The sequence below is a fragment of the Gadus macrocephalus genome, chromosome 13 (genome assembly GCF_031168955.1).
Source record: "Gadus macrocephalus chromosome 13, ASM3116895v1".
Classification (NCBI taxonomy): Eukaryota; Metazoa; Chordata; class Actinopteri; order Gadiformes; family Gadidae; genus Gadus; species Gadus macrocephalus.
This window is the reverse complement of record NC_082394.1, coordinates 20,191,930-20,205,877: the sequence shown is the minus strand read 5'-3', so window position 1 is coordinate 20,205,877 and position 13,948 is coordinate 20,191,930. Positions and strand designations below refer to the sequence as shown.

Here is a 13,948-nt window from a genome sequence, read left to right as displayed (position 1 = left end):
ACACTATTTACATGGTTTTTGAGTAGTACGCTTTGACATTTTAATCCCGACGAAGAATAAGAAGGGGGCGTTCCAGTCTGCGTAAACGGGAACCCCCATCACACGAGAACGCCCATTTGTGTCTGCAGTGGGATTATATTGCATCCTCACGTCCAGCAGGGGGCCGTAGGTTAACATTCATCATCACGCCCAGCAGGAGGCCGTGTGTAAAACATGAGTATATTGCGCAACACAGTCTTGTTAACTTTTGCTTCGCATAGTGATAGCAGTCTCGAACTGCACAACGTCTAAATAGTGTGTAAACGTATTGGAACTGGACGTGGTGACGTGTCCCAGGGACTGGGGGGCGGGGCCCAGACCAGTTCACCCAGTACGACCCAGTTAACACAAAATAACACACGTGTAAACGCACCCACGCACGGATTTAATCTATTTAGTTGCTTTTTAAAACATGTAAAAGTTGTATTCCCAATTGTCACAGAATGGGTTCCAGATCACGGCCAAGGCTATTGCGCAACAAAGTTTATTACAGTTAAAAAAAGATTGTTGACGTGTAGGGTGACGCATGTCCGGAGATGTTAGTGTAACCAGTGCTGTGGAGGTTCAGTGGAGGCGCCACGTCCGCATAAACTGGAGGATGCTGCACTGAGGGACACCTTTACACCACAGTAGCTCTGTGCTCGGAGAAGACCTGCACTCCTGTGGACATCAGAATAAGCTCCTGGAGATAAAGTAGCAGAGGGAGGCTGTTGATTCACCACCAGGTGCACTTTAATATCAACTCAACTCTATTAAAGTCCTTCTGCAGCCACGAGAAGACCCCCCGGTGCCATGGTGAAGGTAACTTGATTGATCTATCACAGGGTGTTCTAGTAGTTTGATTAGGACGGGGAATCCCTTTTTCAATATCCTATACAATTGTTTGTTAAGTTGTTTGTTAGAGTTTGACGAGTAGGCCTAGTCATCGAAGACTAAAATCGCTACTTTGACAGGAATGTATAAATAGGCTATAGAAGACCATTTCTCACAGTGCATTAACAGACTAAGTATTGCTCGGTGGTTTCTGTTTCTGAAAACTTTAATAACTTCTAAGAGTCTGACGCATCGAGTCGCAATCGCTACACGTTACATAATGGGCGCTTTATTTCTGCCCCTTTTCAACGTGGCAGTTTCATCGTGCCTTCAGACTTAAATACCTCCCTTACACTTACTTTAGTCCAGTCCACAGGGGTTATATTTGCCTTAGTCTAATCCACAGGGATTATACTTAAATTAGTCCAGTCAACAGGAGTTATACAGTAGCCTATGTACCTTAGTCCACAGGGTTATACTTACCTTAGTCAATCCACTGGGTTATACTTACCTTAGTCCAATCCACAGGGTTATACTTGGCTTAGTCCGGTCCACAGGGGTTATACTTTCCTTTGTCCGGTCCACAGGGGTTATACTTACCTTAGACCGGTCCACAGGGGTTATACTTACCTTAGTCCGGTCCACAGGGGTTATACTTACCTTAGTCCACCTGAGTTAAACCTACCTTAGTCCAGTCCACAGGTTGTAATTCTTACCTTAGTCCACAGGGGTTATACTTACCTTAGTCCACAGGGGTTATACTTACCTTAATCAACAGGGGTTATACTTACCTTAGTCAACAGGGGTTATACTTACCTTAGTCCACCTGAGTTAAACCTACCTTAGTCCAGTCCACAGGGTTAATACTTACCTTAGTCAACAGGGGTTATACTTACCTTAGTCCACAGGGGTCCCTTTGTCCAGTCCACAGGGGATATTCTTATCTTAGTCCACAGGGGTTATACTTGCCTTAATGCACAGGGTTATACCGCCCTTAGTCCACAGGGGTTTACCTCCCTTAGTCCACACTGGTTATCTTTACAGAACAAACGCTTTTTCTTCTAACAAGGCTATGTTTCTTAACTTGCACTTAATTGTTACTATCACCTGCTAATTGGGGAACTGCATTAACTAAAGGCCTAGGAAGTTATAACCCCTGGTCTTTTGAGCTACAGAAGACTCTGGCTGTGTCCTGTAGTCTGTCCCACGTCGAGGGCTGTGTTCTGACTGTGATCCCTTCTCCTGAAACCTTCCAGGACGTTAACCACGTGAGCTCAGAAGAGAGGCCTGGGACCAGCAACTCCGGGGAGAACACGGAGGGGCTGGAGAGCGACCCAGCAGCAGGTAGGACCGCCCTGTTCTCTGGTTCACTGTTCTGTCATTAACTCTATGCATCTAGTGCATGAGAGCACTTCTTTGCGTAGTTAGGCATGTTGGGTGCACTACGGCGTAGTAGTTTATTTGTTCAAGGTGAAATTAACTTTATTGCGTAAAAAAAGTCTGTTTTGGAGTTCTTTTGTCAACCCTTAACTTCAAACGTAGCTGGTTTGTTTCTTTTCAAGGTCCAGTGTGTAGAACTGAACTCAATGCCACTTAATTATGGTGACTTATGCCGTCAGAATAGTCTATGTTCAATTGCTCTTTTTTGTCCAACTTCTATGTTCCACTGCTATGTTCGACTGCTCTTCTCTCATTGTACGACTGATCTTCTCTTTGTTCTACTGCTCTTCTCTCTTTGTTCTACTGCTCTTCTCTCTTTGTTCTACTGCTCTTCTCTCTTTGTTCTACTGCTCTTCTCTCTTTGTTCTACTGCTCTTCTCTCTTTGTTCTACTGCTCTTCTCTTTGTTCTACTGCTCTTCTGTGTTCTACTGCTCTACTCTTTGTTCCACTGTTATGTCAAGCAAGAGTGAGGCAGGGGAAATAAACAGGCCACTACACAGCCTACAATACACTAACATTTGCCTACATTATTTGTTATAAACAAATGTTTTAAGGAAAGTATGACGGTATAATTAATCATAAGGATGTCTTCATTTTGCTAGGAATATATAACTGGCAAAAACTGGCGTTTTCGATCATTTCGAAACTAGAAATGTATGAATAAACGGCACTCATTTAAAAAACTAAAATACAAAAAGGGAGATAATGAGGCAAAATAGAAATTGGCACGGCATTTAGTGTTTGTTGTGGTTCAGATTGTTCATTAGTTGTGATCCATGTAATGCCAACAGATCCCCAAGACTAACATGATTGGTCAAAGATTGAAACCCTGTTCGCCCAGATTTGACAGACTCACAGCTTTTAATCAAAAACCAACCATGGACTCCGTGTTTGGATGGGGTTGTGAATATACTGTATAGGATTTAATAAAAACTGCAATATAGAGTAAGGGACATTTTCTCTGCAGTTTCAACAAATGAGTGTCTGCCATTGTAAGGGAGAAGCTCGTTGAAAAAGGTCAGACAGAGGCGGATATATAGGCTCTGGTCAGACTGGGATGAAGAGGATAAGGGTAGGGATCCATGCATTCCAAGCGTAGTATGCCGGCATTTCACCGCAAAGCGGCAAAACTGACCTCTCGTTCGCACAACGCATCCAGGCAGACTTTTATTAATACGGCCCCTTTTTACTGCACTGTTGTGCAGTATTTTGTGCAGAGAGTACTAATACTACAAAACTATAGTAGAGAGGAAAATCAATAATTTAGTCACATGGTGAATCTCGCACACATTTTCTAAGAGGGCAAACCAAGACGAGATACATAACAACTTGTATAGCTATATTACGTTCAACATAAACATTAAATTATGTACATACCTTACGGTCCTATACCATAAAACTGAAAAATAAGCACCGTTGCGGAACTCGATCTAACTGTGCGTTCACACCAAAAGCTGTAAAGCGTTCTGACCGATAAACGACCATTCACTTTCCATTAGACATGAGCGATAAAGCGATTGGAGCGATAAAACGCTTCAGCGATAGCTTTAAAGCTGTAGAGCTGTAAATGAGAGTTGAAAACAGCTCAACTCTATGCAAATGAGCTAGTAGCGTTTCGCCTGTAAATGACCGCCAGCCAATCGGAATGTAGATGTCTCTCGTCGTCTTGGGTCCCAGTAAACATACGCGAGAAAACGCAAGAGCGATATGAGCTGTAAATATTTTGGACAGCGTTGCGTTTTGAGCTATTTGGCAATTTTGCATATTTTACAGCTTTTGGTGTGAACGTACGGTTAGGGGGTCACATAGTAGAAAAAAAACGAACAGATTTATAAATCGTTCCCTCTGATCCCAATTCGTGCGCATTGTTTTGGTTCGTTCTACGTAGCAGGAATTCCCTATGAAGCATTGTGACGGCTTATGCATAAGAAGAAGATATTTTCAAGTTGAGGCAAACATAGTGTTTGCCTTGAATCATGCTAAGGGATTCAACGACCAATCAAATTCAGGGATACAGTGGCCAATATTAACTGGCTCTACCCACTTAGCTCCAAAAAGTGATCCACCTTTGTGAAGAGAAATATCCGGGCAAGCTGGAACTACTTGGTCCTCATTTCCTTTCTGAGGCCCCTGAAATCACCAGAGAGGACTGTGAGAATCCAATGATTCACATACCTGTGGTTACCATAGTTACCTTTGTTTCAGTTAAAGGAATATTTGATTGATTGATGTTCTCAGTGTGTCAGATTCACTGAAAGCTGACGGATGGCTGGGCCATTTCTAACAATTTACACTAAAATACTAGCTCTTAAATCGTACCAACTGCCCCTTCTTAATATTTGCCAACCAATACGATCAATATTACAGTTGAATGTGCTGCGTAGATAAATTATTATTTGAAACAAAACACTGTCTGCAGATTTAATCTAGCCATGTCAGGACGATGGACCTAATCAAACACTGCAGGTTGAATCTAGCCATGTCAGGACGATGGACCTAATCAAACTCTGCAGATTGAATCTAGCCCGCTTGGACCATGGACCTTATCAAACACTGCAGATTGAATCCACCCCTGTCAGGACGACAGCCCTAATCCACCATGTTTCCCTTTTCCTCTACAGATCCTGGTAAGGAGCATCCTGTGGCCGCGCCCGGCATGGTGTGGCGCGTCACCGGCGGACTGTTCAACGTCACCAAAGGGGTCGTTGGAGCGGCCGTGGGGGGAGTGGCCTGGGTGGGCGGGAAGAGCCTGGAGATCACCAAGACTGCAGTGACCTCGGTGCCCGCCTATGGCGTCGGGTTGGTGAAGGGGGGCGTGTCCGCAGTGGCCGGGGGCGTATCTTCCATGGGCTCCACGGTCGCCAATAAGGTCCCCTTTACGGCCAAAAGGAAAGACAAGGCGGAGTGAGGATGATCACGTGGACTTATCAACATTTTGCTTTACTGCCCCACCCTGAGCCACGGAGCGTTCCCATGTGTGGCTGGTCCTTGTCTTTCAGCGTTCCAGAACTTTCTTATCTTCCTATGTACAGACCAGTGAATTGCATGTGGATACTTTTTTCGGCGCTCTTATTTTTTAAGTGTGTTTTTTCTTGAGAGGGAAGTAAGGAATAATCGCTGGGTGTGATTATTCCTCAGACATCGAGTCATAGTCAAAGAGGGCCTTGACTATGACTTGTGGCTAGCAACAATACTCTAAAACTGTTCTCAAAGGGCGATAAGATACAGGCTTAGGTTAGTGTTTAGGAATCACTTGTAAATGAATAATTGGATCATTCACACCGTCATTATCTCATGACAAGTACACGGTTTCATTTAAGCAAGTGTCTTCTAACCTCATGAATCCTGAAAGCTCCAGTCGTTTGCCTGCATACTGGAACTCTAGAAAGTTGAAGTACTTCTTGATCGAATACCTGTTTACTGTCTGCAAGAAAAGGAGTATGTTGGAAGTATTTAGTTAGAATTACAACATTTCAATGCAAAATGTAAGTTATGCAAATCCATTGCTGATGGACAGTATTGGTGTGAGTATGAATGTCAATGCCTTACTTTCCCTTTCAATAAAGATATTGGGATCATTCAACCTACTTTTGTGTTTCCTCCATCCAATCAGTAGTTTGATCGAAAAATGTGTTTTGTGGTCTCTTGAGAACCGGCTAGTTCTGCAAACCAACATCACTAATGTTATAATGGGCCGAGTGCTGCTCAAAGACATTTGAAGCTTTAATCCTCTGTCATTTTCTCAACGACTTTTGTCATCCAGAACGGCACACATGTGTGCCGTTCTGTTTTCTAGAGTATACACTCAAATACTATTTTAAATACCATTGACTTAGACGGTTAAAGGGGACATATTATGACATTTTTCCTGGCATTTGGGGTGTTGTTTTGGTGCTCCCACACGCATACAAACTTTGAAAAAAGTCTGTACATTATTTTTTGAGTGAGATATGCATTTCTGAATGTACCACGCCTACAGTTACTAAACGAGCGAGTACATTTCGGCGCCCCCTCCTACGTAGGAAGGGGGCACAGTTGAATATTACCTCCCACTTCCCCACTCCCCTCCAATCAGATCATAGCTACGATTTTTTGGACCAGTGGACGAGCAGCTCGGGTGGGGGGAACTCGGCGGCAGCCCTGCGGCTAAGCTCCGGGAGGATAATCCCTTTCTCTGCTTCGGCGGCAGTCCAGAGGAAGAGACATGGAGGAGAAAGGGATTGTACTCCCGGAGCTGAGCTGCCGGACTGCCGCAGTCTGGCCGCCTTCAAAGTCGCCCGGCCGCCCAGTCCGGCAGCTCCGGCGCGGGGAGCACAGCGGCAAGTACGGCAGCTCAGCTCCCGGAGTGCAATTCCTTTCTCCTCCATGTCGCAGTTCATGGACTTCAGTGAGTCAAGGCCAAAGTTCCTTTCCCCCAATTCCTCTCAACCATGGCCGAGATATCCCCCACTACGAGTCTTTACTTGTTGTGGAAGTGCCAGAGACGTCAGACGCAGTCTTTATGATTCATAATATCATCCGAGGCGCACATAGCTTCTGGCTGTGATATTATATATAATATTATATAAATAATACCCATATATAAGATCATTATTATTATATTTTATGACATAGATTGAGCTCCAGGGTCCAGTTGCACCAGCAGAACGTAAGGTCCCACTTAGGCTACGTTGAACGTTAATCACCCAAACGTTCGACTTTACACTAAAAAAATAGCAGTTGCACCAAGCAGATAGTTTCAACGTAACACTAAGTTATAACTTGTCTTTTACACCTCCCCTCTAGCTGGTGTAAGTTCCATACTAACGATAAAGAACCGTTAAAAGAAAAAAACGTAAAAAGATTTCAACACTAAGGCAGGGTAAAGATGGCTATTCGTTTTGAGCAATGGGAAGAGGAGTTTCAACGCGGTTTGCGCCAGGAACGGATTGTCCGTGACCGTATCGATCCATTTCTTTATTATGATGATGTTGAATTATATGTGCGATTTCGGTTTTGCCCGGCGGAATATTTTATTTATTTATTTATTATAAAATCCGCCATCAAATAGCTTAACCTCACGCCTATACCGTCCAAGCAAATTTTAGAGAATAAATGACTGAAACTGTTTTGTTTGCCCTCTCATTTGGGTGCTAACGCGTCTTCACTCGGATAAGGTGGAAACTTGCTGGTATTTCCTGTTTACATTGTTAGCTGTCAATGATTGGCTTGAAATTATCTAAACGTCATTAAAAGCGACACTGGTACAATTTATGCATTACTAGTAACGTTACAACTTAAGTTATGGTGGTGCAACCAAAATTTAGAACACCTTTAGTTTGACACTAGCTACGTCGAGCGTAGGGTTAAGGCGGACTTTACACCCGAACTTATGATCGGCTTTACATTCTGCTGGTGCAACCGACTGCAGGAGTCCGCAACTGGCACCTTCTCCACCATGCTATGGTTCAGTCTGACAGCTCATTGGTCAATGGGGAGCAGCTCATTTGCATTAAAGCTACAGACACCAGAAACAGTGCATTCTGGAGGGACTGAAACAGAGGGGAATAGGTGATTTTTTTTTTTTCCTAAAAGCTATTTCCAGCAAACAGCTTCAAAAACATGTTTTCTGGAACTCAAATACTAGGTTTACTTGTTGGGAAAACACCATAATACGTCTCCTTTAACCCTCATAGATGTCCAATTTTTCCATAAATACAGACTGTTTGTGTGTGTGTGTGCAGGCTCGTCGCGAGAAGGCAAGCAAACCAAGCAGTTGCTTGGCCTTGGGCCTCAAGACAACGACTGGTTATGAATAAAATGCAACGACAAACTGTGTGAGCGCCCCTTTGATAGTCAATGTAGTAAAGTGCAATGACACTGTTATCGGTATCCCCCTCGAGGGGCCCCCCTCAGTCGCTGACAGAAGCCAGGCAGCCAGGTTTGTGATCACTGCTGCCGGTGTTCTGCCAATTTCTGCTACCCATCAAATTCTGCTACCTAGTGGTTCTGCGCATCCGCATCACGAAAACGTGCGATCCTGCGTGCACATCCATCAGTTTCTGCTACCTTTTAGGCTGATTTCTTTAAAAACAGTATTTTCTTTAAACATGTTTTTAACTGCGCAATTGTCTTACAAATATGTTTAACATTGCGCCTTTTCACATGTAAGCACTTAAATATGTGCACACTTCTGATGAATGTAGAAATAAGATGATATATGTGTTATCTTTCAACCCGGTCTCACGAAAAGACGTGACACTGTCACGTTATTTAATCTATTGAAACGTGTTCAGGATCACGTATTTTCAAATTTTTCGTGTTTACAAGCACAAATTCCAAACCCATGTATTTCAATTGGAAGTATTTGTCGTGTCACCAGCACGACTTCCAAACTAAGGATCTGTGCGGGAGCGTTCTCCCTAATGTCCCTTAAGGAGCTCCGTACAGTACATTTATTGTTAAAAATTGTGAACGATATGACAGCTTTAGGCCACCCGTTTCTACTTACACCTTTGATTCTGAGAAATTGTGACAATTCACGGATATAGGCTATTAAATGCAGGTGCGCTGCTCAGGCAAACCGCGAAAGAAAAAAGGGTAGCTGCTTAATCTGATCTTTTTAGAATTGTATGTCTTGATGTTTTGATCTAACCATAGATCTATTGTCTTGTTTTTGGCTATGTGAATGGAAGTCCGCGTCGATGCCTCGCAAGTCCAGTGTCGCGAGCGGACGTGACATCTAGAAGTCATACCGTATAATAATGGGTTATCACTATCCTCGGGCCGGGCCTTTGATCGAGCGTTTTTACTTTTATTTTATCATTATCATAAATTAGCCTAATCTGAGGAGAAATCTATGCCATAAACAGAAATATTATGGGTCTTTATTACACGGGTCTTCTCAATGCCGTGGAACGCTCCGTTCACTTGCATGGGTCCGGGGATATCTCGGGATTGGTTTCTTTATTAATCGAATGGGAAATGCAATAGGCCTATTTTAGGACCGAATCACCGTTGAACTTGTTTCTAATAACATTTCTAGCGAGAAATATACTTTTTACTTGCATAATCTTTAGTCAGTGATTACGTATGATCTTTAGTTTTATAGTTATTAGGAAGATTTTATCGGCTTGCTCGCATGTTTCAATGACGTCAGGTTGCTAAGGACGCTGCTTTCGCTAAACTAGCACACACACACACACACACACACACACACACACACACACACACACACACACACACACACACACACACACACACACACACACACACACACACACACACACACACTGCATTTCGCTGCAGATATTCCCTCAATTATTATTACTTTCAAAACGTTGGCCAAGGTTGAATATCCTTTTTATTTGGGCTGCTTCTAGGACATTTTGGGTGGATTTTGAACGGTATGTGGGCGGGACGTTTTTTGCAGGACCTGGCAACCCTGCGCTGTTGCCCGGGGTGCTGAAATGCTCCGGAACAGATCTGGATCCACTATGGCCAAAAGACTTGTATGCCCCCCCCCCCCCCCCCCCCCCTTAAATAAATTCTATGGCAGAATAAAGAATAAATTCATGCATTATCATTCAACTTGAACATGTGTTTTTACAGTATAGCGTGGTGGAGGGCTGACGTATGTTGCCCAACCCGGAAGTGAGCGTCGCCCTGGTTTCCCTTGACAAAAAGCCAACGGGTTTTTCCATTGGATTTTGGATTATTGCAGAAAAATTAGCATCTTTGAAGCACCTCCTCAAAAACTGAAAATAAATAAATAAATAAAAAATATCTGTGCTCCAAAGAACGAAATGTAAACCAATGCATTCTGAATAATAATAATAATAATAATAATACATTTAATTTAGAGGCGCCTTTCAAGACACCCAAGGTCACTTTACAGAGCATATAGTCATCATTCAAAACTATGTAAAACAGACTAGGAATAAAAGAAAAACAGAGGTTAAACATGAATAATAATAATAATTAATAACACTCAAAGACGCCTACAGTGAAGGGGGGACCTCACTAACCACCACCAATGAGTAGCACCCACTTGGGTGATGAATGGGAGTGTTTCTCCGATTTTTCCATGCTACACAGAACGAAATGTAAACCATGCAAATAAAGACTTCATGTTCATAATCATTTAAATATCATTAATCTCCTGAGTGTGTCGAGTGGTATTCTATTTTTTTCAACGGGGCTGCATCCAGTCACTTGACCGCCCCCTCTAATCCTTACATGGTTCTAAAAACCACGCGGCAAAGGAGCTGCCGTCCATTGTGTTGTTTTTGTCGTAAACTAGGGTCAGATGGTTAAAAAATAGACAGATATTCCAAGGTATCCTTAAAAGGCAGCTTGGATGTTTTTATTTTGTGCAGTTTAGACTTCTCCTATAACCTATTTTTGAAAGCAAAACACCAAGCTCATTGATTTAACGAGGCAGGGTTATTTGAAACAATTTATTGAATAAATATTTATGAGAGGTCATTCCTTCTCCTGAGTTTGCTTCCTATTTATGTCTAGTGTACACCCCTACTGTCAGCAAGCATCACCCCCCCCTCCCCATATGGATTTGGAGAATTGCTGCCACGTCCCGGTGGTGGAGGTATCATATATATGAAAGAGGGCATTCAATTATACTACAATGATCAATTAGGAGGCCGAAGCCCTAAAGGAAGTGATGCAATAGGTGACTGAGTCGACAACATTTAAGTAAGCCTTGGGGTCTCTTATATATCAAAGGGGGTCTCAAAGGACGCATATACGCTTCAACCTGTGGCTTACAGGAAATGACTCAGCAAGTGCTCCATCTTGTTGCACCCACCCAGCGGCTCGCTTGCAAGATTTTGGCCTGAAGTTCTTCCCAGACCTACACCGTAGCCATCCAACCTGCATATCGGAGAATCAGGCCTCTCTTTAATAATGACAAAAAGTTATGAGAGGAATACACATAAACTTTTGTTGTCTCATAAGCGGCGTGGTGTCGGCTGCTTTTGACCTTTTGACCCCAGACTTCTGAGGGAATAGCTGAATCAATTCATTAGTCAATCAGAAGTATGTAAATATCTTCCCGGTGTCGTAAGAGGGCGAACAAGGTGTCCTTCAACATCTACGCTTCCAGGCGATTGCAATGGTGCCACACATGAGCATATTCCAACATGTTTAATGGTAGTAATTAGCTGTCGAAATTGGAGGCCTTAATCAATAATGAGCAGCTATTGATTTACTTTCCGATAGAAATTTGTGACAAATGACATATTATTTAGCATCTACACGTTGAGCTGAGTCCAATGACACCAAGCATGACACTCTAGCAAATGTATTTTACATGGTACATATGGTCTAGGACATGATCTCGGTGTGGCAAGAGGGCAAGCTTGATCTCATTGGACTCAGCTTAACGTGTAGATGCTAAATAACATGTAATTTGTCAAGAATCTCCATCGGGAAGCAAATCTATAGCTGGTCATTATTGATAAAGGCCCCCAAAATCGACAGCTAATTACTACCCCGAAACATATTCAAATATGATCATGTGTGACACTGTTGCAATCGCCTCGAAACGTAGATGTCAAAGGACACCTTGTTTTCCCCCTTACGCCTCCGGGAAGATATTTTCATACTTCTAATGGATTGATTCATATTTTAAGGTTCTCGGAGTGAGACTTTAGGCGGCTGCAGCAGAAGTGTTGAGACGAAAGATGATATCAAGACATTTATAGAATATTCCGATTCACATTATGATTCTTCGTCATAACTATCCGACCAAACATCCTTCACATTCACCGAGCGAAGATTATGAAAGTCCAGGCCCCCCTCCATCTCGTTGCACCTGCACCCAGCGGCTCGCTTGTATGATTTTGGCCTGAAGTTCTTCCCAGACTGGGCCAAGTTTCGGGCAGGAAGGGCCCTCCGGGTCCGACCGGGCCAAGTTTCAGTGCAGGGGTCCCAGTTAGGCCCTAGAATAAGGTATTCAAATTTCAGGGCGGTACGACCTTCCTATCTCAAAAACTGTTTTTCCACCACATTCTGGACCATTAGGTCTTGCAGGCAACACTTCTGAGGGGCTTTGTCCAAATGACAGTCCATTTGGGAAAACTTTTTTTCTCTAAGGGCTACAATTCCAAATCTCGGATATGTCGTTCTCTGGGCCCCGGGAAATGTGTGTAAACATTTCAGTATCCCTAGCTCTCTCGAAAAGGCCGGAAAAGGGGCGTGACCTCCAACAGTACAGTAAATGTACATAAGACAGAGGTTAGTTTCTAGTCCCCATTTTTTGTGGGATGGATGTGTACATTTGTGGCTTAAGGTGTGTAGACACAGCTGGCCTGTGGCCACGTTTTTGAAGTCTGGGGTCAAAAGGTCAAAAGGAGCCGGCACCACGCCGCTTATGAGGTAACAAAAAGTTAATGTGTATTTCTCTCATAACTTTTTGTCACTATTAAAGAGAGGCCTGATTCTAAGATATGCATGTTGGATGGCTAGGGTGTAGGTCTGGGAAGAACTTCAGGCCAAAATCATACAAGCGAGCCGCTGGGTGCAGGTGCAACGAGATGGAGGGGGGCCTGGACTTTCATAATCTTCGCTCGGTGAATGTGAAGGATGTTTGGTCGGATAGTTATGACGAAGAATCATAATGTGAATCGGAATATTCTATAAATGTCTTGATATCATCTTTCGTCTCAACACTTCTGCTGCAGCCGCCTAAAGTCTCACTCCGAGAACCTTAAAATATGAATCAATCCATTAGAAGTATGAAAATATCTTCCCGGAGGCGTAAGGGGGAAAACAAGGTGTCCTTTGACATCTACGTTTCGAGGCGATTGCAACAGTGTCACACATGATCATATTTGAATATGTTTCGGGGTAGTAATTAGCTGTCGATTTTGGGGGCCTTTATCAATAATGACCAGCTATAGATTTGCTTCCCGATGGAGATTCTTGACAAATTACATGTTATTTAGCATCTACACGTTAAGCTGAGTCCAATGAGATCAAGCTTGCCCTCTTGCCACACCGAGATCATGTCCTAGACCATATGTACCATGTAAAATACATTTTCTAGAGTGTCATGCTTGGTGTCATTGGACTCAGCTCAACGTGTAGATGCTAAATAATATGTCATTTGTCACAAATTTCTATCGGAAAGTAAATCAATAGCTGCTCATTATTGATTAAGGCCTCCAATTTCGACAGCTAATTACTACCATTAAACATGTTCGAATATGCTCATATGTGGCACCATTGCAATCGCCTGGAAGCGTAGATGTTGAAGGATACCTTGTTCGCCCTCTTACGACACCGGGAAGATATTTACATACTTCTGATTGACTAATGAATTGATTCAGCTATTCCCTCAGAAGTCTGGGGTCAAAAGGTCAAAAGCAGCCGACACCACGCCGCTTATGAGACAACAAAAGTTTATGTGTATTCCTCTCATAACTTTTTGTCATTATTACAGAGAGGCCTGATTCTCCGATATGCAGGTTGGATGGCTACGGTGTAGGTCTGGGAAGAACTTCAGGCCTAAATCTTTCAAGCGAGCCGCTGGGTGGGTGCAACAAGATGGAGCACTTGCTGAGTCATTTCCTGTAAGCCACAGGTTGAAGCGTATATGCGTCCTTTGAGACCCCCTTTGATATATAAGAGACCCCAAGGCTTACTTAAATGTTGTCG

The 13,948-nt window shown here is 43.2% G+C and overlaps 1 protein-coding gene across 1 annotated transcript; it reads left to right on the top strand.

Moving 5' to 3' along the window:
* Nucleotides 1-425: 425 nt before the first annotated feature.
* zgc:153675 (uncharacterized protein LOC768179 homolog) lies at nt 426-5,876 on the top strand. Its single transcript, XM_060069465.1, has 3 exons — nt 426-840; nt 2,109-2,196; nt 4,915-5,876. The coding sequence occupies exons 1-3, from the start codon at nt 832-834 to the stop codon at nt 5,199-5,201; spliced, it is 384 nt and encodes a 127-aa protein (XP_059925448.1). The 5' UTR covers nt 426-831; the 3' UTR covers nt 5,202-5,876.
* Nucleotides 5,877-13,948: the final 8,072 nt, after the last annotated feature.